Source organism: Zonotrichia albicollis, chromosome 6 (assembly GCF_047830755.1).
Source record: "Zonotrichia albicollis isolate bZonAlb1 chromosome 6, bZonAlb1.hap1, whole genome shotgun sequence".
Classification (NCBI taxonomy): domain Eukaryota; kingdom Metazoa; phylum Chordata; class Aves; order Passeriformes; family Passerellidae; genus Zonotrichia; species Zonotrichia albicollis.
Window position 1 is genome coordinate 5437499 of NC_133824.1, and position 27964 is coordinate 5465462.

The following is a 27964-nucleotide window of genomic DNA, read 5'->3' on the forward strand; positions in this document are numbered from 1 at the left end:
AAAAGCTGGTTTGCCTCAGGCAAAGAGAATGAAGTTGAGAAAAGAACCACTGATTCAACTACCTCACAAAATTAAACCAGTAGCCACTCAGGTGGCATCTCAGCATTGCTGTTAAGCCATTATCACACTCCTGCAATTGACTCTAGACCAATTCATATTATCAAACTGAATACTGAATATCATAATAAAGACATACAGTCCTGCTCTGGTTCATGTCTACCTTTACAGACACTGCAGATGTTTCTGCTCCTTGTGTTCAGCAGCAGGGTTGCACTCCCTCTGCTCTACTTCACTTTCCCATTCTTTTGCCCTGGGACTCTTCCCAAGGCAAGAGCCACTTTTTAAAAGTATTCCATTTACACAGCCAGGAACAAGAATACTGAAGGGAACTTTTATTTGTATTCCTGCCTGCAAAATTCACACCCAATATTCAGTTTTGAAATCCACCCCAGGCTCCCCTTGGTAGCTTTAAGTGCTCCAGGAACATGAGTGCAGTAAATCTCATTGCTGACACAAACGTGCTTTACTCCTCTCCTCACACCAGGATTACACAGCAGATTTTAGAAGGTGCTGTACAGATGAAAAACTTATCCTGAAGTGCAATCATTACAGATGGCATATTATATACACATTATATACCAACCAATGCCAGTAGCAGCTGCCACTGGACTGATTAAGACTTTCCAGACAGATTTGTCTAGCAGCCCTGATGAAAATTCCAGATTTTCTCAATTTCTTCAAGGTATTAAGGAAACACTTGGAAGAATGATATTCAGCACATACTGTCCTCAAGTTCACACATCTTAACTGAGTAGAAAAACCAACCAGCCCCAGTTTTTCCAAGGCATAATGACAAAATACCCTGTGAGCTACATGATGGGCACATGGAAACACTTGTTATTATCACAGCCATGACAATTTGAAGGGATTCACTTTCTTCAAACATTTTAAAGCCTCAATATTTTTGCTATTTCTGGTAATTATTGGATCTTCTGCTTTTTACTCACTGTGGAATTAGAGGAGAGAAAGGACCTCCATCTGCCCTTAAAGCTACATCATTGTTGACAAGCTGTTGTTAGGATGTGTTTAGTATTTGGCTTTGTTGTTTGACAACTTGCAGCCACTTCAGGGAAAAGTCAAAAAGCACTACTTCAATTCCACAGTGACCCTCTTCAAACAGGAGATAACTAAAATTTAGTGCAGGTTCAGCTGAGGTCCTGGTGTTCTGTTTCACTAAGGACTTATTCTCTTCGCATTTCAAATCTGAATCTGAAGTCCCCCTACAACCTTTTCAAGAAACACTCTCCACAAATAATTAGTATTTGTTTGTTTTGCATTTACTGACAGACCATAAATAGATAAAGTCTGGTCAGTTCTACCTTTAAAGTTGGTCTGAGTTTGCCTCCTTTCATTCTGACAGCAGCAGATGCAAACAAGGTATATGTACAATCAAACAAGCAGTAGAACACGTGGAATGAGTAAGCATGGAAATTTTTTGCCAGTTTTAAACCCACATTTCTACCACCCCTCATCTTCTCCTCCCCTTACCTGAGCTTGCTCACAAATTGGTGGTGGAATGCAGGAACTCAAGAGCACGCTGCCAATGGTGGTTTCAAAGTCAACTCTGCTGCTATTCTCAAATACTGTCATTTCTTCACTGAAAAACCTTGAGGAAAACTCTGGAATCAATCAAGCAGGATGTTTTAAGAGCAAGGTGTGCCAATTATACTTCAAAAGCTTAAACAAGTTATAGCAGCTGCTCGTACTTGCTTGTACTTGTATTTATTCATACCCAGGATGGAATTAGGTACTTACAAAGCAAGACCTTTCAAGCTACTGAGTGTTGCTACTTACACTCAGGAGTATATTGAGTGCTACTGATTTGAGGCCTAGATGAAAATGTCTCTCTGTAATCAGATGCAATACAACCAGAGGCAATAACAGTTACAGTTCCCAGTTGGTCCTCAAATCAATATTTAACATAACTTACTCTCAAAATGTATGTTTAAAGTAACAGCTCAGTCCCTAATGTATGTTCAAGGATGAAGTACTGACACCTTGCAATTCAATAAATGACTTTATGACACAGGAAAGCAAACTTCTGTGTAAGCCTAACATCATCACAGATACTGCTTAAGAAAATAATAAGGTCAATTAGAACTAGACTGAATTAATTTTATTTCCTTCCAAAAAGAATAGACACTAATTTAACTGTATACAGAATTTAATTTAACTATAACTATACAAGTTTCAGTATATTGTCCTGTTCAAAAACTGCTTATATATAAAAGAAAAAATACTGCCAAAATTCTAACGCATACTTTACAATTAAATGTCCCAACTTTCTTTCTACTCCTAATAACCTCAGACTAGAGTTGCAGTGTTCAGGTTAACTTATGTATGGATGAAAACTCCCTTGGGTCTTAAGTGCAGTTTCTTTATTACCCATGTTTTTGCCACTACCACCAACACTGGACTCAAAATTAAGTTTTACAGTATTAGCAATGAAAACGTTGATGAACCTTTTAAGAACAGAATTCAGAAAAAGATTAACAACACTTTTTACTGCATTAAAATATGTTACATGCCTCTAAAAAATAACTTATGCATTTCTCTGCAATTTTTTCTGTTTATTAATCTGTCACATTGTACTATAGTATCTGCTAAGTTTTTTTTGAACACTTGAACAAATGAGAAGTAACCACTCTTAGTTAGACCATCAAAACTCAACTCCATCTAGTTCTCTTAGAACTTCTTGTTTTGAAACAAAAGGTGTCCAATAGGGTTCCAAAAATTTTTACCATTACACTCAAGCAAGTCAGCCAAAAGAAGAAACAGTTTCTTTTTTTTCCTGGTATGATCACCCAAGCCCTACCATTCCTCCACTTTCTATTGTTACTGCATTTAAACTGCCAACATTCCTTACCTTGACTAAAAAAAGGTTTCCATTAAGTTATTTCCTGTACTGTTTTACCTAGCTGCTGTCCAGGCACACAGAACACTCCCCACTACACTGCCAAGTCTCCAAATCCATCGTTGCAGTTAATGGAAGTCTAGGTCACTCAAAACCAGAATTACAGTCAGCAATTCTGTTTTTAGGTGTACCACCTGATGTGGTATTAACTGCATCACAAATCACTGTAATTGAATGCAAAGTAAAGGAAACTTGAGTTTATTTAGCTTCCAATTTCTGGGAGGTCAAGAGGAACTAGAACTGCTCTGGACAACAAAAGAAAATTGACTGCGCTTACAGATCATTTTCTGCCAGATTCTTTCTTTAGGACCACTGTTTTATTGTTGTCCTTTCTATTACATGGGGGATGTACATATTATCAGGTGTTAATAAACGGTCAGTGCCTGTACAATACATTCTACAACTGAGCACCACTTTCCGTAACTGAACAGGCAAAGAAATTACACTGAACATCAGCATCTGGCAGTATTTCTCCAAAAAAAGTGACTAAAATGGGTTTAAATTGATTAACACTATTAAATCACATCTAATATTTGATACTACATGATTTCATTACAGCTATACGATACAATTATACAAAATGTGTTAACATCAAAGAATACAACCAAAATTAAGATAGCAAACAAAACCTATATAACTTTTCTTTCTTTACAGGAAAATACTTTTGAAGTATGCATGTAACTGCCCATTCTTTTAAAGAAAATCTACCGCAAGCAAGTTATCAACCTCCAGAAAATCACACATAGCATTACTACGCATATCCCCAAAAAGTGTACAATATGCACACTTGGAAAATACAAAATTAAAAAAAATCGTAAGCAACAGGTGAGCTTCATATTTATAAGAATGTGAAAAGAAGTCCAATTTTAGCACTGTTGTATAAAGAATTGTCTTTTCTGATGCAAGTTCATGAGCTGACCCGTCCTGCTGGGGCCACACTTTACAAAACACCGTGTTCTTGAAACGGGGTTACAGACCAAGGTGGATCATCTTAGCAATGTCACCTTCAAGTTTTCTGTGTGGTTTTTTTTTGCTTTTTATTTACTACTTATCAAAACACGTCCTTTAGTTTTGTAGGGTTCTTTTTAAAATTCTTTCCTAGAAACAATATACAAAGGGGAGGCGTATTTCTTTCCAATTGATTTTCCTGTAAGATGCTTTGAGTTCGAGAACGTTCTCCTCGACTTTCACTGGTTGTTTTTGGCCTTAGCGTGTGTTAAGATGTGAGATTTCAGGTTGGTTGATTGCGCAAACTTCTTATTGCAGCCGTCAAACGGGCAAACGTAGGGCCTGTCGCCAGTGTGAATTCGCACGTGTGTGCGTAAATTGAAGTCCAGTGAAAAACGCTTTCCACAGCCTTCAAATGTACACTGTTGGAAGGAAAAAAACACTCTGTTAGCTAGTGGAACTCAGCTCCATCACTAAGCAGAAAAACTGTCTTCTTTAAATCACTACACTGCACAAACATGAAGCCAGAGGCTGAAAATTGTTCTGGGTGAAGCTGTGGGGATCCCCTGTGAACTGCACTAAAACCTGCAAGACTTCAGTATATAGTACATATACAATAACATATCTATTTTCCAAGAGGGAGATAAATGACCTCCAGCATGCAAGCAAGCACTTCCACTAAAGGTACCTTCTCTGCACGTCAAACTATACCTACACTGTACAACAAAACAGACACAGGATTTCACAACAGAACTTCCCCCTCTGAGTGATGACTTGCAAAGATTTTCTCATTTTACCTGCTTTAAGATGGGCTTTTTTTTTACCTTTTTTAAGGTAAAAAGGGCTTGATATAAAAAGGACAGCACGTTCAGTGTTAAATACTTCTATTTACCACACAGAATATTCAGTGCATGCATCCAAGTGAATGCTTGAGGACTGCAAATCAAGTTTCTGGAATAATTTGTTTTAGAAAATAATCAACAACAAAAAACCCTACATATCTTAAGCGTGTTCTGGGGAACACATATGTGCTCAAGACTAAGAATAACTTTTAAGATTTATAGGGAGTATCATATGAAGAGGGCAGGGGACCTCTGGTGGCAGAAGCCCACATCACTCAGTATAAATGGAAAGAGATTCAGTGACTCCATAGTTTTATTGAAAACTGATTAATACACCCTACTGAGAATCAGTACCCTGAGGTAACTAACTGAGCAAGCAGCCTCAAGTCTCAGTTACCCACAAGCACTAAGCTGAAAAGATCATGAGGAGAAAGAGACATTTTCTAATTTCTCTAGTAACTGCAGACCTCATTTTTAAAGAGGGCAACTTTACATCATATTTTGAAAGGTATCTCCCACGTGCACCCACTAAGAGAAGGCCGTGTAAATAATCAAATAATAGCCTAATAAACTCAAGGAGACTCCCAGTTTTTCAGGTGCCTCATCTGATTTTCTAGAGCCCTAGCATGCCCAAGTCCTGTGGAAGCCAGGTTCCAGCTGGAGTGTCCATGCTGCCAGGGGAGTGAGGCACTCTGCCTGCAGTGAGCAGTACCTGAAAGGGCTTCTCTCCGGTGTGAACCAGCTGATGCCGCTTTAGCTTCGAGCTCTCCACAAAGGCCTTGCCACACTCTGCACAGACGTGTACTCGAGGGCCATGAGTGTGCAGATGCTTCCTCATGGCAGAGTTGTCCCTGAACATCTTTGTGCAGCCCTTAAAAGGAACAGTGAAACTCAATTAGTAGATAAGCTAGTTCTCATAAAGAAGGTTTTATCTGCTACAGTACAAGCATTTAAAATGCTTTTACATCCTGAATACTTTCTTAATAGTTGGCCCTGAAAAGAACATCCCTTACATTTACTTCTTAAAAAGCAATATAAGAAAAACTAATCATTTGAAAAGCTGATAAAATAAAACCTAAACCCAATCTCAAACAAAAAGATCCCAAACCCTTTCCTCACTCATTATTGTGAGCCATGTGTAGTCAAATGAATAATAACAGGACAGTCTTATGGAGAAGATGCAGATTCTGACAGAAGCAAATGAATAAACTGAACAAAAGCACTTAACAGGTTTCAGAGGAAAAAAAAACAAATACAAAACAATAATCCAACCAAAAAAACAAAAGACAGAAGGAGAGTTCATGGATACCTATAGTGTACTATTCAAAGTGCTATATTCTGAGAACTACAGTGCTACAATATATTAGCCTTTAATATACCACAGGTTATTCCCTAGTACCAAGTGGTATGTGCACTATCTCCCAACATTGTCCTCTTCCTTCTCTGTCCTCCCACTTCTGAGAACAAATGGAGCAAGAGGGTTTCCAGCATGTAACAACTTACAGGAACTACCCTGTCCAAAGTGGCAGCAGCAGCCTGATCACTACCCCCTTGGGACAGAGAGTGCCACTGCTGCTGCAGATTAAACTACAAAGTGATACTGGGCAGCAGAACACAGCTCAATCCAAATGCAGAAGACATTAATTCAGGTTCAGCATCAAAAGTCTTAACCTGGAAGTCAACCCTGCATTGACACAGGAATACCACTTTTGATTCCAGAGTATGCTTAAGCCAGCAGTAACTTGGGGCTCTCTTTACCTAATCTTTCTACATTTCTTTCACTTCTTAGTGACAATCAACAGATATCTATCATATGTTTTATAAATGTCTTCCTCAAGGCTCAAAATCCTCATAAAATCCTATTAATAATAATAAATCCTATCTGTACTACTAGTGATACTGTTTAAACTTATATAAGACTAGTCTGCCAACACCACTGTGTTATGAGGCATAAAATTTAACAGCACCTAAAGGACTGTTAAACTGCTAATCTTAAATTCTCCAGGCCTTTTTTTTCCCCCTAAATACATTTAAATAAGCTTTGTTTCTTACAAAAAGGGGCAAAATGTCACTTTCAGGAGTTCTCTCTTCAGGCACTAGAACCACTTTGGCTGATTTTGAAGTACTGTGCCACCATTCAAGGCACATAGCAGAACTGGGTGGGGCAAAGCAGTGCCAAAGTAAACAGACCATCAACTTTTTTTTGCATTTATTTCTAAGTCCCTTCTTGACTCTGAGACAAGCAGGTACAGCTACAATATTCTTCTTTTGTTAAACTGAATTCATAAATGCACAAAGCCTACAAACACTACAAGATAGAAAATGGAAGGACAGAACATTGTTTCCCCCCCCGCCCCGTCTAGATGAAGTTGAGGCTATGAAAAAGTAAATTAAAGAAATGAAGGTAACAGTCCTTGGTACAGTAAAAAATAACTGTTCCTGTATCTCTGCATACTGTATTACAAAAAAACATGACACTTCTAGAATGTGGAGAACTGGAAATCAATATAAGCACAAAGAGGAATTCAGAAAATTCCTTACACCATGGCTGTCAAAAGTAGCCTTCTATTCATGCTCTCTAATGGATAACTCTAATAGCTATCTGCCCTGACTATTTGCTTAGGCTCACACTTATCTAGACCAGAAGTCAGCAAGATTGTGTTTGTCTTTTTTAGTCACAGACTAAATCAGCTAAAAGAAGCACTACAAAAGCTGGATAATGCAGTAAAGCCACAGGCTACCAATCTAGGTGACTGGCAACGTTTATTCAAGACAGAAGCCTCCTTGCTACCATTAGATCAGAATCACATCTCAAGGATGCCTGCCTCTCTCTCTCATGATGATGCACTTTCCAGCTCTGTGGAATGCAATTCTCAGTCTTCCAATAAAGCTGACTTTGGCATCTGCACCATAAATTGCTGATTCCTGATCTAGACTCCAAATCTGTCATAGTTTCCAAGCAGAGGATATAGAGATCTTAGGAACGTACTTTGAACAGCTTTCAGAACATTCTTTCAAGTATGTATTCTTGGGTGTCGGGAAATCACAACAGTAAAAGCAGCATGTTAGGGACTGTGCATCATGGTTACCAGAAGATTAGGGATGCACTAACCTTAAGACAAGGAATGGGAATAATATATTATTCAGTGAAAGGTTTTAAAGGAAGCCTCTAGAGAATGACAACTAAAATACATTTAACTGAGTGTATACTATTAACAGTAAGATATTTTAGTTATTCATTCTCAAGAGAAAACATCAATACAAAAGTCTGATCTACACATTACTATCTACTCAGAAGCTGAGCACTTCACTTACTTTGTGAGGACAAGCTATCGTTCGTGGAGCATCATCTTCTTTAATTTTTCTTGGTTTCATTCTTAAAGATAAAAAAAACAGTACAAAATATTAGTAGAAACACATTAATAGACAGCTCTTCTCCCCTGAGTGCCTACATAATGAGCACATTTTATCCCCCAGTATTACATGTGTCAATGGTATTCACTTTAACATTTTCAAAACCTTCATAAAAATATTACCAGTATAATTCAGCATTTGGAATGCTCTGCTTTTCAGAAGGACCTCTCAAATACAGAATAAGACATTTAATACAATCTTCTTAATCCTCTGAATATGTGGAAATTGAGATTCTTTTTCCCTGACATATGCTAATTGCAATTAGGAGGTTTTGTTTGAAAACTCCATTTGTGCTGTGCCAGTACCCAAGTGGCCTATTTAGCTTCACTTCCTCTCCATCCATGCAGCAGGACATGAAGGAGTATAGGTTCAATCATTCTGCAGTATTTTTATCACACAAGACTTCTAGAGAAAACCCTATAGAAGCAGGGAAAGCAGAATCAGGCAGGTTGTGGAATCTAAACAGATCACATAGGCATCCATTTCAACCACAGAAATAGTAATTACTCTTACTTTAAGGTACTGTGCACACAGATTCCACTCTTGGCAACTGACAAGCAATCACCAATTTACCCCTGGTCACTGACAGGGATCTTCATTATTTTATGGGTGTCACTAACCTCCACTGCTACATAAGGAGCCCAGGAAACTCTTGCTTGTATGTGTTAGATCTATTTTACCTACAGTAAGACTCTGTACAAAACAATCTTGAATAGTGTTATAACAACTACCTATCAGAAAGTCAAAAGAGCCAGATGTGATTCTGGGGAACTGCACTGCACTTTCAGCTGTCTTTATTTCTCAAACCTGTGGTGCTGTCTTCAAAAAATTAAAAAGAAAATGTTTATCCCCATCTAACTATAGCAGTAGGTGGGTACAAATAAATGGGCTCCCATACAGCTGAGATTCCCTTAGGTAAGCAACGAGATTTTGCACATTCCCAAACCTTGCTGTGGAAGCAGAGTAAGTGTGTTCATATGGGTTTACTGAACTGCTTTTCCTGGCAGTACAGCACATGACAGTTCTGTGCCACAAGGTGCCTACATATCATACCTGTAAGTTAATCCACAGTTTTGGTACTATTCCCTAGTCTCAAACAGAATAAGGACCTTGAAATTAACAAAATAATTTGAATTATCAGAATTCCAATTCTGGTACACACTCAATCTTCAGAAAGAAAAGTGTCTGTTGCTATCCAGGACAGTTTTAATCCACATGAGTTCTGTTTCTGGAAACCGATATAAAAGAACAAGGTTGGGGGAAGAAATTTCCAAGCAATGCATATATGTGCTTTTTTACATCTCTTTCTATTAATTTACGTGAGAATGGCTAAACAAGAGCTGTAGGGAAAATAAACTAAAATGCCTCCATTCTGACCACAAAAGCATTTGGTTTCTGCAAGCTGAGTCCAGACTTCTTTGCTACTGTCCCACTCTTGAGGCTGAACTCTGCTTTCACCTGTTTCCTTCACATGGACTGCTGAGAGAAGAAGGTGAATTAAGGCAAGAGCAGTGAAAAATCTCCCTCAGAAGTCCTGAAGATCCAGGAAAATCATCTTACAAGTGCCAGTGGAGTGATATGTGATGGACAAGTCTCCCATGGCTCTGTCAGCTATCACTGGTCCCTGACTCTGAGTCCTTTCAGCACTGCAGATGTGGCACAGTTCAAGTGATCATCTACAGACTAAAGCACTTGACAGCCACTTCACAGACAGCACTAAACCCCAAGGATTTAGAGGTTTATTTTGCTCTTTTCTCTAAGTGGGCACATGGGAAACTCCTGCTTGCCTCAGCATCTCCAGACTACACTTGGCAGGTACAGAGCTATGCTGAAGAACACTACAGCCTCCTGCAGGTTACAAACACGTTTACAGATATTAACAGTGGTCTGTAAATGGGTGTAAAGTATTTGTGCTGACAAAGCTCCTCTTGTGCACCACAACCAGCAGTACAGCTAAGATTTCAACAACTTAAGGGCAGAAATATTCTGAATACAGCAAACTACATCTGTTGCTGTACAGCAGTCTCCTCATTATCTTAATTTTCATTGTAACTATCCTTTTCAAGACTACAGACCAAATCAGTTGACCTTACTGATTAGACTTAATTTATATAATCCAACTGGAATACAGAATGGCTGTGCTGTTTTCAGTTTACAAAGTCTCTCTGAGTAAAGTAGTAAAATACCTGACTCCAAACAAGTGACTGGGATTGACTGACTGACTGCACTCTCCAGGGAGGTTCCAGACTCAATAGTAGTACAGGTACTGAGGCTGTAGGAAAACACACACACACACACACACAAAAAAGCTGTCTTTTACAGTACCCCTACAGAAAGCCTTCAATTACTTTTAGCATGGGATTCTTCTTATTATATCACTATGATTTTAAAAAACAGGAAAAGGGACAGAAATGAGTAATTGTTAAAATGGTCAAAGAAGAATGATTTGACAAGATGGGACATGAGAGAACAGTGTGTCATGATTTAATTCCATTACAGAACAAACATCCTTAGGAGACAAAGCTGGTGCCAAAACCACCTCCTTTTAATTCAATCAACCTGTTAAATGTTGGCTGAGTCATCCTCCCAAAAAAATGAAGCAAAAAAACTTTCCTAGGTCTGAGATCTGTGTCCCTGACACGATCAGAATGTGTAAAACCACTATTGTTCCAAAGTCTTAACTGGCCACCTGTAAAGGGAGGGACTAGACCAAGAGAATTGCTAACAAGAGATGTGGCAAATAGCTTCAGTGGGCACTGCCTGCATTTTCAAGCTTTGTGTTAAATCCTCTTCCTGACTCTTCTCTCTTACCTCTGGTATTAAGACAATCTTTGAGAAAGAAACACTGCAACAGTGTCATCTCTAACAGGCTGCTGAGGTAGAGTGTGGGAGAAAATACCTGGGCCAGGGCAGGAAGGAAGCTTGAGGAACCGACTGCAGGTGGACTGGATGGTCAGACATGGGACAGACTGCAGCACCAACATACACCTTACATTTTTCAGTTCAGTGTCTGAGCAGGCATAGAACATGAGTGTTCATCCAGGTCTTTTTAATGTTCAAGCTTTGTTTATAAATTAAGCAGTATCAGCCCAGTAGTATACTTGAACATTTGGACACAAATGACAAAAGGCTTCAGTTAAAGAATGAGTAATTTTACATCTTCTCATTTTTCATGGAAGCACAGCAAGTTAAGCCTAAAATGTGGAAAAAGACTGTACTTATACACAGGGTTCCACAGATAACCAGGCTTATCAACAAAACAGCAGCAGACAATGCAAAAGAAGAGGTGGCAGTGTCCAGGCTGTATCTCAGTGCCACAGGCAGGAGGAAGCTGCTGGACCCTTTGTACACCTGGATTAGAGGCATGAGGGCATGAACACCACAGGCACAGCTACAGTAGATCATTGTGTCAAAAAATGTCATCCTGCTCACAAAGCTGCAGAAGCCATATGGACAATCCCTCAGAGAAGACTGTAAAGACTTTCATATTCAATGTATTAGAAAAAAGATTTTGGTCTTACTTTAAATTTAACTTTCTGCAAAAGGAGACCAGACTAAAATCTGTGCTGTTGATCTTAATTACACTGGTGCAGGTAGCTCTTGCTGGTGGTAGACTTTTGGCTCCCACCCAGTAGAGCATCTCTACCAGCTCCATCCAAGTTTTCTTAGCCTGAAATATTAATCAAAAACAGAACTCTAACAAATATCACTACTTAACACAACTACAAACACACACATTAATACTGGGGTGGAACTTCAGAAACAGTTGCCTTTGCAGAAAGTCAATTTACACAGCAAGACCAAAATTTCATTTCTTCAGTGAGTTTACATTCACTGCACTGAGTAGAGGCAACTGCAAATCAATTACCTGTGACAATCAGAGGGGTGCCTTGTACCTTTGGGATCAAGTCACTGAGACACTGCAATTAAAGGCCAGGTCTTAACTGGCACTGGGGGAGTGGAGGGAGGGAGGGATGGAGGGAGGGAGTGGGTGACAGCAGAGGAAGCAGGAATGTGTGCAACCCAATAGCTTTACAGATGAGCTGCACAAAAGCACACTCCCTTATCATGCATAAGGAAGACTGAGTGAAATCACACATATTAAATCACTCAGTTTCTCAAAACAAAGAGAACAATACTGTGCTGTATCTGAAAGTTAAACCTAACTACCTCCTTCCCTCCACACAGCTGAACTGAGAGTACTTCATTCTGAGAACCTTAATCCCCACCCCAAATCCCTGTCCAAGTCCATAACCTACAGACTTGTCAATTGATGCAATTTTAAAAGTCAGCCATAGAAATGGTGTTAAAGCTGGGAAGAAAGGCAATACAACTCAAATAACAGTACAGAATTTCCCCCTTGCTCCATAATCTCCTTTTTTTTGCCACTGTTAAGGAGTTTTGTGTTCTCAGCTCTTTTCTGCTCCCTCTACATAAAGCTAATCTTAATAGCTTTACTCTCTCTCTCTCTCTCAGGCAGCTCCTTTAACACAGCTTTGAGGTCTCCGATGACCAGCAATGATATTCACCTGTGCTGAGGGCCAACTCCCCTCCACCTCCCCAGGAACAGTCAGAGGTGGAGGAAATTATTCACTCTCATCAGTGTTAGTGTTACTGGCACTGCTGGCGTGCTCCCCTCATTCTGCCACTCCCCTTGCACTGCCCTGCTGAGCAGAACCAACTTGAGTGTCACAGCCCTGTGTTACTGCAAGAGTTTATTTGTGCTGAACAACTCCTGGAACTTGCTAGACTGGCTTTTGGACAAACAAGATGAAAGGGGAGTGGCACAAGGTGTCCTAGGATGTACAACCCAAGAACAGCCAGTGTCTTACTTGTTTCAGTCACAGTTAGGAAGAAAACTGCCATAGGAAGTTCTCTCACTCCATGATTTTACCACTAGGTTTGTCCCAGTTATGAGGAATATCATATGTGCAAACAGGGACACTGACCTGTGCAGTGGGGCACAGAGCAGGAGGTGTCCCCTCCCCTAGAAGAGCACTGGGTAAAGCAATTGTCACTTTACTGCCCTTTAAGCTTCTCTGTGACAAGAACTATACAAAAGCACACACCTTATAAAGAGGCCTAAGCCATAAATCTGGATGACCAGAAGGCTTTGTCACTTCTAAAAAGGGTGTCCTATTTCAAACTCTAATGCAGTTTCCTCTCCTTTGTTTTCTATAGGTTTGGAAAGGGGATAGAAAGGAAGGCAGTTCTCACAATGGCTCTCCTTCAGATAAGATACCAAGATCAGCAGAAAATAAAACCACAAAGAATAAAGTTTTTACCACCAGGACCCATTACTGTGCCAATTTCCCAGCTACAGGATATTCCTTGTTATTTCTTTGTTTTACTGATGTCTGTGTTCTGTCTTCAGCCAGTTCAGTTGTGTATTTGGAGAGCAAGAGGGAGGGAGGGGGCAACTAGGGATATAATTTTTTGTGGCTTCCTTTGAGGGTATTTGCCATATGCACATTCTAGAAATATCCCTGCTACCTTCCTAAGTTTTCACTACCAAGCAGCTATGATTTCTTCACAGCCAACTACTGAGCTGTCATCAATTTAGATCTGGATGAAGGATTTTACTCCACTTGAAGGGATTTCCAGTTTCCCAGTCAAAGGTATCAAATGAAAACACAATAATTTATTAGGTTTTGTCCTTCTGAGCAGATCATTCACAATTAACATTTCACATTTTGATATGATTGCAAGAGAATTCCACCTTTTTCTTTTTTATCATGTTTTCAGAGCATGCTAGAGAAAACTCAAGACTCCTAAAACAGAATAAAGTAACCAGTAAAAAGTGATAAACTGCCAGCCAGGTGTAACTTTTGGTCATCCATCTATGCATTACTGAACACGTTGATGCTCTGACACCTATTCATTCACAGTGTTTTCAATGGAATCATAGAATGCATAAAAGCTTTTCCAGGAAAAACCGTCAGAGTTCCAGTTAAAGGATTCAGATTCCTGCTACATGACTCAATGACATATGGTCTAAACCGGGCAGTGAAAGACAACTGCATCACAGGAGACACCAACCCCGCTCCCTCTGCGAGAGCCACCGAGCTCTGGGCACTGGTGGCCACTGCAGCTGCTCAATTACCACAGCTCTGAATTCTTGTTTTGAAGGGCTGCAGAGCTACAAACAACTTCAAACATCAGGTTTGTCCCTGCATCACCTTTCATTAACTAGATCATGATCAGAATACCAGAACCTTGTTCAAAATCTACCACCACTAGAATTCAAACTTCTTCTGTTTAAGCTTAGCCTCAGAACATTGTTCCTAATCATCAATGCAAATATTTAAAATCAATTTATCCTTAATCAAAATAAGCTGCATTTCTCATAAATAGTGGATCTAGCTGGTTCAGAGGAAGTAATTTCTACAAATGTATAGTGAGAGTCCTTCCTACTTCAATGAAAACCCAAAGGCAACTCTACATAACTTTCTCTCAACTGCACACAATGCACTTAGCATACAATTTTACTAGCCAGTTCACACTTCCTTAGATGTGGATAGTCACAATTGTTTTTCCAAGTAATCTAAATACAAATTTGTAATTCAAAACCTTACAGCATGTGAAGTTTAGAAGAGTTTTCAACTTCATGTGCTGCTAAAAGTTTTCACAATACAGCTACTAAAAGTTTTGAGCTTCTGAACTGTAAAGCAATGAGCAATGTTTGGCAATTTCACAGAGCTTTATACTAAACAAAGACATTCTTTTAGCATGAAAAACTTTACTCCTTGAACCTCCAAAGCCAATTCCAGCCATGGGAACCCACTTTATTCTCTCAGCTTGCCATGCGAAGTTCCTAGTGATAGTGCACACAGCAAGGTCAGTAAGACAACTGAACAGCAGTCTGCAGATATCAGTACCTGAACCCATCTCATTAGCTAAGGAGTCCCTTCAACAAACTTCTTTGCAAGAGGACAAGACCTTAACAAGAAATATTCAAATTCTAACACACCCATACTCTTCAGTCTCAGAAGAATAAACAAACATATTAATTTAAGACATAATATACAACTGGAAGGCAAGAGTAAAAGTTTGACAGTCACCAATTCTGAAAAAGAAATCAAATAACCTTCTTAGAAAATGTATTAAATACTCATGTATCTAAAATTAAGCTAAGAGAACAATTTTTCCCAGGTTTTGAGCAACTTGGGGATATTCCTAAAGGTGATATCGAAGCAAGGTGCTTCCTCTACCATCACATATTTTTCTTCTGACTGAAATGGATTGCATTTTATCTGCTGTGAGAAAAGAGGCTGTACACATAAAACTAAATCTTTCCACTACATGCTACAAATTCCAGCTCTGGAACTTCCTAGAACATTCTGAAATACTATAAATATAGAAAAGTAGTAATTTTGAAATGTTGCCAGCAGCCACTATTTTCTCAATAGAAACATAGCTAAAACATTCCACAATATTCAGAAATCTGCAGACACATCTGACAGAAGCAGCCTGCTCATTTCAAGAAGCCCAAATCCTGACAACCATTTCAAGTATTCAACTCAATCTGAAACATTCAGTATTTGCATGAAGAATACCCTGCAAGAAACTATTTCTGCTTCCTAACAAAAGACAGCTATTCAGTACTTCAGTGTTTAATAGAACCAGAGTAAAGTTTCAGCATGTTTTACAGTAATGGAGAACACCACCCTAAACACAATGAGTAGAAATATGTAAGTAAGTTTAGAATTGGAACACTACGTACACTCAAGTGTATCACTTAAACATCTGCTTTCAAAAAAATTGTATGAACTCCTCAAGAGGTCCCAGAGAGCATTACAGTAACTTTGATAAATGATAGCAAAACACAAAAGAAGAGTATCAATAGCTAGAACCACCCATTGCTACAGATACAACCCTGTTTTCAGCTGTTTGTAATGTGCTTTTATACATTTACAAATCAGACATTCTGAAGCAGGAAGAAAGCCCTACAGAACTATTTTACTAGAAGACTTCAAAACTCTTAGTTCAATGGCTTTAGTGAAAGTAATTGTGGGATGAGGCTGTGCTGTTATTCCTCCAGCACAAACACACTACACAGTAACAGTACAAAACTTGTAAAAAGCAGCAAGATCAAAAAGGTGAAACAGGAATAAATGCACACAATGAACACCAAGATCCAGGTAACCAAGAAGCCAGACCACCTAGCAACTACCTGGAACAAGGTACACTGTCTCTCTCTACTGGGTAGTAAGGATAACAACATGCAACTCTCCACCTGCTCTGAGCAGAACTGTGCACCCAAGCTCTGAAGAATAGCCAGCTGCTACAAAAACGAATGTAGCTTTACACATGTGTTGCTTTCAGGAAATATACTAGGAAATATAGAGGAAGGTTAATTGAAAGTATTGATGATAAGTGATTTGGATAATGTAGGGATATATGGTTTAATTATTTAATGAAAAAAATTTGTCAAGATTAAAAAAATGAATGCATAAAATAGGATTTAAATATTAACTCCTAGTAAATGATAAAATAATTAATATGTCAGACAACTATTACACTATCTGTTGTCTAGAGGCAGACAGCGCGCCTTCCATGAATGGGGTCAAAATGAATGTGGCTTTACACACGTTTTGCCTCCAGCCTGGGGAAATGGGCAGTAGTGCCACAGACAGGCAGCAGCCGTGCTCAGACACAGCACTGACGCTGCCGTGCACCCACAGGGTCACAGGGGACGGGCCCCGCGCAGCGCAGCCAGCCCAGGGCGGCGCCGCCGCGGCCCCGCGGGTGCCCTCTGGCGGCCACGGCCGCTGTCACCGCCCCGCCCGCCGCGAGCCGCCACCTCCGCCCGAAAGCAAAAGTCACCTTGGCACTCGGGTCAGCCCATTGACACGTAAACGAGCCACAATTCTGACTCACCAGAGAAAATCCAACTGCAATTATCAGCGGCACTTGAAAGCGCACGACACGTGATTTAAGATCTTCAGTTTAAGAAGCAGGGGAAAAAGAACACAAGTGGCGTTCCCAGCTAAATCCTGCAGCCTTAGTGTTTTGTACTGAACAACCCCAATGCAGCACTGCACTCACTGGATCCTTTGGTGCTCAGGAATTTAAGGCTACTCACATTACAGAAATATTCCGTCATGTAAAATCACAGAATTGTTGGGCTTGGAAGGGACCTCTAGAGACCATCTAGTCCAGTCCCAAGGCAGGGTCACCTGGAGCAATGAGTGATGCAGTCTATCAATGAATGTACTTAGGTCCAGTCTTATCTAATGGAACTGGAGACTGGAAGACACTGAAGAATTCACTGCTGATTATAAAACTCTGTTATTTTAGTTCAGAACAGAGTAGCGGATGCTGTCTTAAATCCTTGTTTTAGAAGAAAATTAAATGGAATTATAAACCATACTAAATATAGCATTTTGCCTAACAGTTTCATAATGAAACGAGTGAAAAGAACACAATTTTAAACATCCTTTCTTCCTACTTACCTAGCAAATTCAGCCAGTTGCTTGGGGTCTGAGAGGTCAATGCCAGGTATTCCACCAGGAGGAAGTTTCTTCCCTGTCATGTACTCTGAGTAATCTGGAGGAGAATTCTCTCCAATGATCTGCTCTTCCACCACTGTTTCATGGTCAATATCCTTTTTATCATCTGAAATACACAAAATACCGAATTCAATACATACTAAAAATCAAAACAGCATACAATTTCTTAGGCTACATCTCAATACACATTCACTATTGCTACACATTTAAAAGAATACACTGCACTTCCAGATTTCCACACTAATTGTGAAGTGCAAAAAGATACCCATACAGTTACAGCCTGAAGAACACATAAAGAATACAGTGAGTGAGGAAAAAAAGCAGAAATTGCATATCTACTTTAAGCACAAACAAATACAGAAATTAGTAGAACAATCCTATAAATGTTGGCTGCACTTGAAAGATAATGTACTTTTCCTGAAACAATGCCTAAATATTGATTTCCCTTAACCTCTTCAGGACTAATCTTCACTATACCCACGCTGACACTCAGCAGCAGTCCCTAACTTTGGGGAAGAGCAGCAGACACTCACCCTAAGATGTCAGGACTTTACTTCAGTCTTTACTTCAGTCTTCAGACTCCCCTGACTTCCAACAGAAGTGTCATAGAAACAAGAAATTTTAAAGTAACTGCTGATGGGCTTCAGCACCTGCCTGTAAAATTAAGTTTTTCTCACACTTGCAGACAGATCTCAAAGAAAGCAAATAAATTGTGTGTCTCTCTCCCAAGGGGGCTTCTTCCTTCTGTGGCAAAGGCCAGCCTGAACTCTTTCCCACTCCACTATGTAAACAGCAGACTGGAATTATTCAAAGCTTTGATGTGCAAGCCAGTTAAGATACTCTTGTTTGCTCTAGAGCTCCTCCTATGAATTTGTGCTTAAGGACTGCAGTGAAATCAGGTGGAAGACCTGCTGTTGCTGTCTACTCACATTCATACCTTAGAAAACATTGTACCATGCATTCTATCTCCTCTTGCTATTTTATAAAAGAAACTGGGAGACACAAAAATGAGGGAGAACAGAAACATCCATCTATGTTCCTCACTGCAGTGTCCACAGCAGCAGAAAGGAAGACCCAGCACCTACCCTGTTTTCCACCCTCAAATACATCTGGGACAACAGATGTATATATGGCTGTACCTACTCAGCTCTATGTAATGCAACTTGACAGTACTTCTCCTACTATGTGTATGGGGAGAAGATTCTGGAAATTGTTTTATACACAAGAGGCTACACAAAAATAACAGGAAGTTTTATTTTACAGATATTGTTTAAGCAGTGGAAACACAAGGTGGTAGAACAGAAATAGTATTTCACCAAATAAAAAAAGATAGGAAAACATAAAGCAGAAAACAAAAGACAAAATGTTTCGGGATTTTTCCCCGAAACAGAAACACAGGAAATAACATTAGTCATTACTCAGTTACTTAGGCTAGGGAAGAGAGAACAAGACAAGCAAATAAAAGAAAGATACCAGAGACAAATTTCTATTCAATTTGTAATGCCTGCTTTTAATGTTTGCCACCAAGCTATTTCTAGAAATGTTACTGCTGGTTTGAGGCTTAATCTGATCTACCAGATCAAATAGCAGTTCATGTATATTCCATGGTGAAAGAGGAAAACAGACTCCAACACTGCAAAGACTGAAGTGTAAATAAGAAAACACTATCTGCAGCATTAAACTCAAAGTAAACTACAAAACTGACTATTGACCTTTTTAGTTGTCCACTCACCACCACACTACCTTTCAGTCCCTACCAATGCTTTAAAAAGGCAATTGAATTTGCCTTCAGCAAGGATTATATGTCACGTTTTACAGCAATTGAAGGAGTTACAAATTCAAGTCCATAAGCCTCTAGTTTGGCAACAATTTGTTCTTTCTAACAGAAGCTTGAAAAAAGACTGGCAGCTCAGAATGGCACAGAATGGCACAGAATTGTTGCAAAGCTAAAGGGGTGCAGACTGCGTGGTGTAGACCGGGATGAGATCAGCTGCCCTCAACGTGGCCATTTCAACAGCTCCCTACAACGTGCAGTTTGACTGTTTGATGGCATTCATAACACAGACAAGGCTTCATTTCCTGCCTCACATCAGATGAGTCAACTAGGAAATTCTGTATACATTCTTTAAGTTGTTCTTTCCTTCCCTAGCACAAAGGTTTGCTATTCCACAGTGCTTTCTTGCTATTTGAGGACCAAACTGAAAGCCAGCCTTCAGTGGCTTTACTTCCCAAAAGCCCGCCAACAGAAGTCAATTCCACAGCTATATAATTCCACAGACTACTGGAGCAAAACACAAAAAGCCTATAAACATATTGCTTGGGTAGAATAAAACATAAGAGAAATTATTGTTTAGTATATTAGCAGTTATATGAAAATTTAAAAAACCACATTTTCCTATAATAAAAAACTACATCTCTACAGTAGCACACACTTCCTAATACAAATTTAAACCAAAACAATAAAATACAAAACAGTTACCTTGAAGTGTAATTTTTGGCTAAAAGTAGCAGGAGACTTCAGTACCTCTTTAGTATCATGACCATCCTGTGACATTATCAGGTCATTGGGAAAACAAAACAACACCACAGCACTCATGCTGTCCCTTCACTGAGAGGAGCACAAGGGGACAGGGCCAGCACAGCTGAGCCAACCCCAGGGGTTTCTTTTGAGAAACCTCCCCACTTGTTTTGGAGGAAGTCTGGAAATGGAAACATTTTACTAATGTCCTCTATGCACAAATTTACTTTATTTGTGATGGCCTATCAACCTGGACTAGGCAGCTCAAAGTCTGGAGGGTAAAGTGCAAGCAAACTTTCACTCAGGCTGAACTGATCATTCTCACTGCTAACTGGGCAAGTTAACTGTTTGCTGGTTTTTGTGTTCAAGCAAGTCCTGATGGCCACTACAGGCAAATTACCTCCCCCTTTTCCTCTCAAGAAGCATCACAGAATCAAACATACAGCATCCAAAGCAAAGCAAAACACAGACACAACCCTGAAATTACAGTGACATCTCTGGATGCCACCCATGTGAGTTATATACAGGCAGAGCCATGGAGCCAGTCAGGTAAAGGAAATTAACTACTATATATGTTGTCTGATCTACTTTGTTTTGTCCTTTAAAGCCACCTGAGAGCAGAGCAGACTCAAATATAAGACATTTGGCTGAAGCACTATTCTTATAGATCCAATGCAGCTTTCTGTAATGAACTTGGAACACAATTTTAATGGCCTCCCCCTACATCCTCCATGCCAACTTGCATTACACACTCAGTCTAAACTGGGCTGCTCAAGGCACCTTTTTAGGACCTACCCTAACACACTTTCATGTTCAGTGTCCTTCCATCTGCATGTCTCTCACTGCCCCCTACATATGGGCAACACACACATTGAACTGGATCCACTTAGACCTTCCAAAACAAGTATGTCAAACATTCTGCTAACATCAGTGAAAGTTCAGGGTTTAGCCAGTTCTGTCTTTTCACCACTGGAGAAACAACCTGAAGTTTTGAGAGAACCAAGCCCAAGTACTGAACGAAGTAGGAAGAACCAAGATTACTGGAATGAAACTAGTAACTCCATGCAAGAAATCAATAACAAATCATGGTAGAATTTGCTTCCCAATAATTTATTGATCACATCTTGCTCCTATTACCACAATTTCTCCATCTCTTACAGCCATTCTGTTTTACACAGAAAAATCCACCCACCTTGGAATCCCATTATTTTGTGCATTTCTTGAGTTGCAGCTGACAACCCTGGAACTCCCCAACTTACTCAGATGACCCTCTTAACTCTCAACCTAAGAAGCTCTGTCATTATTTTTTCCTCAGTTTTATTCTTGATTTTCCTTGTTATTCTTGATTTTATCTAAATTGCCACATCTCTGGCCATCCTCCTCCTCTATTACTGAGCAGGGAGAACGCATTGTTGTTCAATGAGTTTTCATCTGAAGAAAACAGGGTGCAAAAGAGAACTCTTGAGATACACCTGGTAGCAAAGCAATGACAACTGATCCTACAGCTTTTTCCTCAAGGTACCAAATTAAAAGACATTCTACTTAGCCACAAAAAGGATGAACATTTAAGCTTAAAATATGATCACACAGTTAAACACATTTGCTTTTAGGAACAGCTGAGAAGCAATTACAGGATAAAGGATGCATTCAGCAGCTGTGCAGTACCAAGGCACTGTGGTAACAGCTTGGTTATTGCTACCACATTGCAATCTCCTCAGGCAAATTAGTTCATTGGTCATGTTTGGAAGCAAAGAACTGTAATTAGCTTGTTAAATAATACAGTTATTTAGCAGACACTTCTGAATGTTAAAATTCCATTTTGCACAGTATGTCATTTTTTAACCTAAACGGCTGCTAGGTTACTTTCCTTCTGACGTGCCTTGCACACAGATGGAGAACAGGTTCTTCTTTCCCTGTGTCACCCATCTCTTATTTCACACCACTGAGACGTGAACTGACAAAACCAGTGCATATATCAACAGTCATCATCTGACTTCAGCACTTATGGGACTGTGCTGCAGCAGTGTGACCTTCTGAATGGTCAGCACAGGAGTGACTCCAGTGCCCCAGGGAAGGATCCAACAGCAAGTTTGTTAATTTGCTGCCTAGCCCACCTTCAGACTACAATCCTCTGAGTCATTTCAGACGGTGAACCACATTCGTGTATTTCACTTACAAAACTGAAAACGCATTTAAAACAAACACAGGGAACAGTCTACCTTATCACTGGAAAAAATGTCAAGGCAGAATCAATGCTTACAGCAGAAGCTTGTATCATTGTCTTAATCAGAGTCAGAAACAGATTGTCATCTGAATATTTTAAACCAGAGAATCACTTTCTGCCTCCATTATAACAAACTTTGTAAGAAGCTCATTATTACATATCTGTCATTGCAAAGCATTTTGGTCATCCTTGATACAGCCCCACAACTGAACTGACTCATTTATCATTTATACTACATAAGACAACTGGTCAGACAGCAGATGGTTATTTTTCTCACCCCTGCAATCTGATCAAGTAAAATGAAAACCTTTCTATTTTTTGAGTCATTGAAAGTTTAACAGATTTTGAAGAACCTTCTAGAAACCCAATATGAACTCCCAAACTTCCAAATAAGGATCCACAGCACAGGCTTCCTGTATTATCAAAAATAATTTCCAAACCATACATGTAACTTCTGTGTTTTTGTCTTTCCTATCTAGGGATGGGACACTTGAGCAGTTTAACATCTGTGGGCAATATTTGGTTGTGCTACTTCAGTTTGCAGACTATGCTTACAGGAACAGTTTAAGCCAACACCTATTTCAGGTTTGGAAGCTTGACAGAGGCATTACCTAGAAGATGTAGTTACACTAATCCATTTTTTCGCCTTTGAATTTAAGCCCGAATTGCTTGAAATTTCCAGCATTTGGTGCAACCAGCATTTAAGCACCACCTTCCCAAATGTTCCTGCATGCAAGAATCAATTCTGCAAGCACCATCTGACAAAGTGATTTCTCACGATCCTTCCCCTCCCCCTTCACTATTGTGCACCCAACCTGGAAAAATTCACTAAAGACAATGATTCAAGCCAAATGCAGCAAAGATACAAATAAATTCCACTTGATAAGAGCAATTTTTCTAGTTCAAACTGTGGTGTCTCACTTGGATTACATGTAATTGAACTACATGCAATTTTCTGATTCATGTATTTGATATAAAAAAAAACCACACTACAGGAACATGACAGAACTATCCACCAAATGCCCTCTTCAACCCTTTCAGAAATACACCTTCATTCACTTCTTACTTTCATGAACACATGAAGAAAGACAAATAATTGTATTCTTAAGAACTGAAAAGCTGATCAGAACTAGAACAAGGCACTCATGTTTCAAACTAAACACTTTAATCATGGGTCACATGTTTGATATCACCACAGATACCAAGGTGATAAGAGAAGCTATGCTAAGTCTAAATTGTTGCCAACAACAGTGCTGCAACTTCTAAAAAACCACATAACAAGACAAGGATTCAGTAGTCCTCTTTAGTCACATTGCTATATATTTCACAGATTATTTCTACACATTTCAAGAGGAGCTACAAGACATGTTGTACACATTTATGGAAAAAGATTTATGATTGGTTAAATTTAGTACCACCCCTGTACAAGCCAATGTAGTAGCACCAGCAAACAGTAACAAGGAATTAATTCACATTGTCTTCCCACACTGTAGTGAGCAAAGTGTCCCTCTTCCCAATTCAAAATCCCATGCACAGCAATATAGGGCTCACTGTTTTACCCTGATGCACGGCCTATTTATCACTTGTCTTTAGATTAACTTTTCATTTAGCTTTTAAAACAGTCAACTGAATCAGTGTGCAAGCAAATCTTTAATTATGTCAAAATACAGATTCAAACCTACTATATTTCTTCAAAATAAAGTAGTTTGATTCTTTAGGGAAACTTTAGAACTGGCTTTAGAATCAAGCCAGTGATTCTAGGTTTTTTTGGCATTTATTTATTTTGAGGTTTTTGGGGGGAGGGTACTCAGGTTAGGTTTTTTTTTTTTTTTTTTTGTTTGGGTGTATATCTCTCTGCCTCAAGTTTTGTTTCTTTTTTGATTTCTCTGGCAACAATTCAGCCTCTGATGTTTCAGGAAAAAAGAGGTTTTTTTTTTTTTTAAGAGGGGAAAAAAAAATCCCCAGCATTTGACCACATCAGACCCCTTTAAATAAATAAGCTGCATATGAGGTGTAAGAGCCTGTCCAATATTCTCAGTAAAACTTCACAACACTCTCAGCTGAGCCGGTTATTACCAACGCTGTTTGAAGCTGGAGGGTGGAGCCTGCACACACAAAGGGAGGGGAGGTCAAACTTTCCCCCTATGTTTTTGATTTTGCTTTTGGAAGGGCATTTTTGGCAAGTCAGACTAGGTGTTCTTTATTCTTCTGCATCATGGGTACAACTGAGTTAAAAGTAGCAACGCAATTCAATGTCCAGTAAATTATAAGTGGGTATCATTCCTACTGAGCTCCATGGTCATGCTCCTAAACAAGAAAATCACCAAAATCAATAAGGCTACCCCAATATAAAAGCTGTGTATGTGGGAAGAGAAGCAAATTTATTGATTATACACATGCTTCACTTTGGCCAAGTAATAATTAGCATGCAGTCCTAAGGAAGCATCCTAGCAGGCTCTCTGAATTTCCGAGTGCAAATGCATGCTAGAAATTGTCAATTGATCTCAGCGAGGTCCTGGATCCTGCCAGCTCATGAGTCATACAGCCACTTGCATTCAGCTACCTCCAGCAGCTTCCACAAGCCAGCACACTATATTAGTTTCTATTATCTTTTATCTTTCTTGGATGGTCAGTTCTAATAAAACTACTAGCAAGGGAATTTATTCAGTTTCATACAGTGATACAGAAGCACACAGAACACCATCCTAACTAAATATTATACAGAAAACACTTCATCAAGAAGAACTTCAATCAAACTCACTGGGTTGTCAACTGACATGCCAATAGTGTCAGATAACTCCGTGAAACTTGCTAAAGTAGTCACCTGTATTTAAAAAGGGAGCAAAAATCCATTCCACTGTGCTTTCCATCTTTTCAGAGAGCAGAACTCAGCTGTCCAATACACCTTTCCTTCCACACTGCCCTTTCTAACAACTTCTAGTCATTTGCAAGCATCACAGAGTACAAACATTTTCGACTACATCAAAAGCTTCAAGAGCTTCAATCTTTCCAGACTCCTTCTAAAAAACTCGAAAGAGCACAAAAATTGTAATATGCAAGACGGATTACCAACTTACTATTCAATAAACACCCGCCAATTTAAATATTACATGAACTCTATTATTCGACCTCTTTTTTCACATTTACGTAACATATGGACAGAACCCTGATTACAGAGCATTGCTGCCGGCAATACATTTTTCTAAAAATTAAAAAAAGAAATAAAGTGGGCAGGGCAGGTGCATGTCAGCTTTACTCCAAGCCCCACAGATACTTAACACCTTCACAAAATTTAACTGCCTTTAAAAGACACTCCTACACACACATACAAAAAAAAATCCTCAAAAAACACAATCTCCCACGACAAGGTCTCCCTGTGCCTACTTATAAAGCTTATTTAAAGCTCCAGACCTAGCCGAGGAAAAGCCCGACGGTTTCCGAGCGCCAGCCAGGCATTGCCCCGTTGCTGCCCGCGGCTCCCAGGGCCGGAGGTCAGCCCGGGGCCGCCCCTCCCGGCCGTCACCCCCGGCCCCCTCGGGCTCCCAAGGGCCGCTCGTTTGCGGCCGCCCCCTCGGCGGCGGCGGGAGGCGCGGGCAGCCCCGCGGGGGCGAGGAGCCGCTTCCCCCCGCCGGTACGGCGGGCTCCGGCCGGGAAGGCCCCACCCACCGCGGCGGGCCGGGGCTGGCGGCCCCCGGGCGAGCTGTACACGGTATTTCGGGCTTCGCCGTCCCCGGGCTGGGGAGCCGCGGGGTCGGGGCGGGAGAGTTTTCGCTCGCACATCGCGGTCACGGCCCGGAGCACACGCCTCAGCCGCAGGGCGGGAGGGACGCGAGGGGAACGGCAGGCGGGGAGCCGGGGAGGAGCGGCGGGACGGGACACGGGGGAGAAGGAGGACAGAGGGCGGCGGCGGCCGGGGGAGGGGAGGGAGTGCGAGGGGCAGGCGCGGAGCGGGCCCCGCGGGGAGCGGCGGCGGGGCGGGGACGGGGGGAGCGCGGGGAGGTTCGCCCCGCACCCCGCCTCCCCCTGCTGCAGAAACTACGCCATTGCGGCCTGGCCCGGGAGCCGGCGGCGCTGCCGCCCGCCCGCGCACCCCCCGCCGCCGCCATCTTGGCGGCCGCCGCCATGTTTGCCTCCTTCCCCCCGCCGCGGCCGGGCAGGAGCGGCGGCGGCAGCGCAGACCCCGCCATCTTTTCGGGGAGCCGCCATACTTGCCCTGGCGATGAACATGGCGGCGCCCATCGCACACATCAAAACATGGCCTCCCTTCAAAACAAAACTGTCCCGGCCGCACCGCGCGGCCGCCGGCGGAGCCCGCGGCCCAGGGAGGGAGGGGTCCGGCGCGCACTTACCCGAGGCCCACATGGTGACCGAGAACTCCCCCTCCAGGGTCTTGATCTGCACCTGTTTCTGCTCCCATTTCCTGCCGCCGCCGCCCTCGGCCCCGCCGCCGCCTCCCCCGCTCAGGTAACTCTTCTTGCTGCTCTTCTTGCCGCTGCCGCCCTTCTTAACGCGGCCTCCTCCGCCGGCCGAGGAGGAACCGCCGCCTCCGCTCTTGCTGCCGGCGGCGGCCACAGTGACCAGGGTCTGCTCGATGTACTCGTCCTCCCCGGCGGGGGCCGGCACGGGGATGAGGATCTGGTCCTCGAACCCGTCGTCGGCCCGCAGTCCGTCCGAGTCGTCTCCCCCCACCACCTCCTCGCGGGTCTGCACCAGGATCACCTCCTGGTGGTGGTGGTGCAGGTGGAGCTGCCCCCCGCCGCCGCCGGCCGCGCCGCCGCCCGCCCCGCTGGGGTCCCCGTCCGACACCAGCGGCTGCAGCGCGATCATGGGCTGGTGGTGGTGGTAGTGATGGGGCGGGTGGTGCGGGCCGCACTCCTCGCAGCACTCATCCTCCTCCTCCTCTTCCTCGTCCTCCTCGCCGCCCACCACGGTAGTCTCGATGGTCTCCACCGGGATGGTCTCCACCTCGATCTCGTGCAGCTCCACGATCTCGGCCGGCATCTCTGAGCCGTCCGTGGCGATGTACAGGGTGTCTCCCGAGGCCATGGCGGGGCGAGGGGAGGGAAAGAGAGCTCCGCGGGCGGCGAGGGGGCTCCGGTCCGCTCCCCTCGGCGGATGGTGGGGCTCGGGCTCCTTTCGCCTGCCCTCCTTCTCCTCCTCCTCCCCCTTCCACACAAACACCAGCGCCTCGCAGCCAGCGACAGGCAGGGAGGGAGGAGGGAGGAGGGAGGGAGGCAGCACCGCCAAATCCCGGCCGCGCTCCCTCGCGAGACTTCCGCCGCTGCCGCCGAGACGGACCCCAGCCCCGGAGGCCGCTGCCGCCGGACTCGCCCCCCCCGCCGCCCGCCGGCCAATGGCAGCGCCCACCGCGCCCAGGCGAGAGAAGCGGCCAACGGGGGCGCGCCGTGCCGCAGCGCCCCGCCCCCTCTGCCCCTCCTCGCCCTATCGCGGAGCCCTACGAGCGCGGGGCGCACCTCCCGGCGCGGAGCAGCCAATTGGCTCGCGGCGCCGTCTCCGCCCCGCCCCGCTCGG

General features: G+C 42.1%; 2 protein-coding genes across 3 annotated transcripts in view; one reads left to right on the top strand and one right to left on the bottom strand.

The window, feature by feature from the left end:
• Positions 1-3156: 3156 nt before the first annotated feature.
• Positions 3157-27701, bottom strand: YY1 (YY1 transcription factor). The gene is made up of 5 exons (XM_074542354.1): positions 26782-27701; positions 17634-17796; positions 8080-8140; positions 5477-5635; positions 3157-4344 (listed from the first exon to the last, which is right to left on the bottom strand). Exons 1-5 carry the CDS (start codon positions 27476-27478, stop codon positions 4162-4164), a joined length of 1263 nt encoding a protein of 420 aa, XP_074398455.1. The 5' UTR covers positions 27479-27701; the 3' UTR covers positions 3157-4161.
• Positions 25881-27964, top strand: part of DEGS2 (delta 4-desaturase, sphingolipid 2) — a 36177-nt gene continuing 34093 nt past the window's right edge. Inside the window, exon 1 of one of the 2 annotated variants that reach the window (XM_074542358.1) lies at positions 25881-26141. The gene's annotated coding sequence lies outside the window, so the exon portion shown is untranslated. Of the gene's footprint in view, positions 26142-26754; positions 26897-27964 lie in introns of those variants that run through there. The other variant, XM_074542356.1, reaches the window with a different exon arrangement.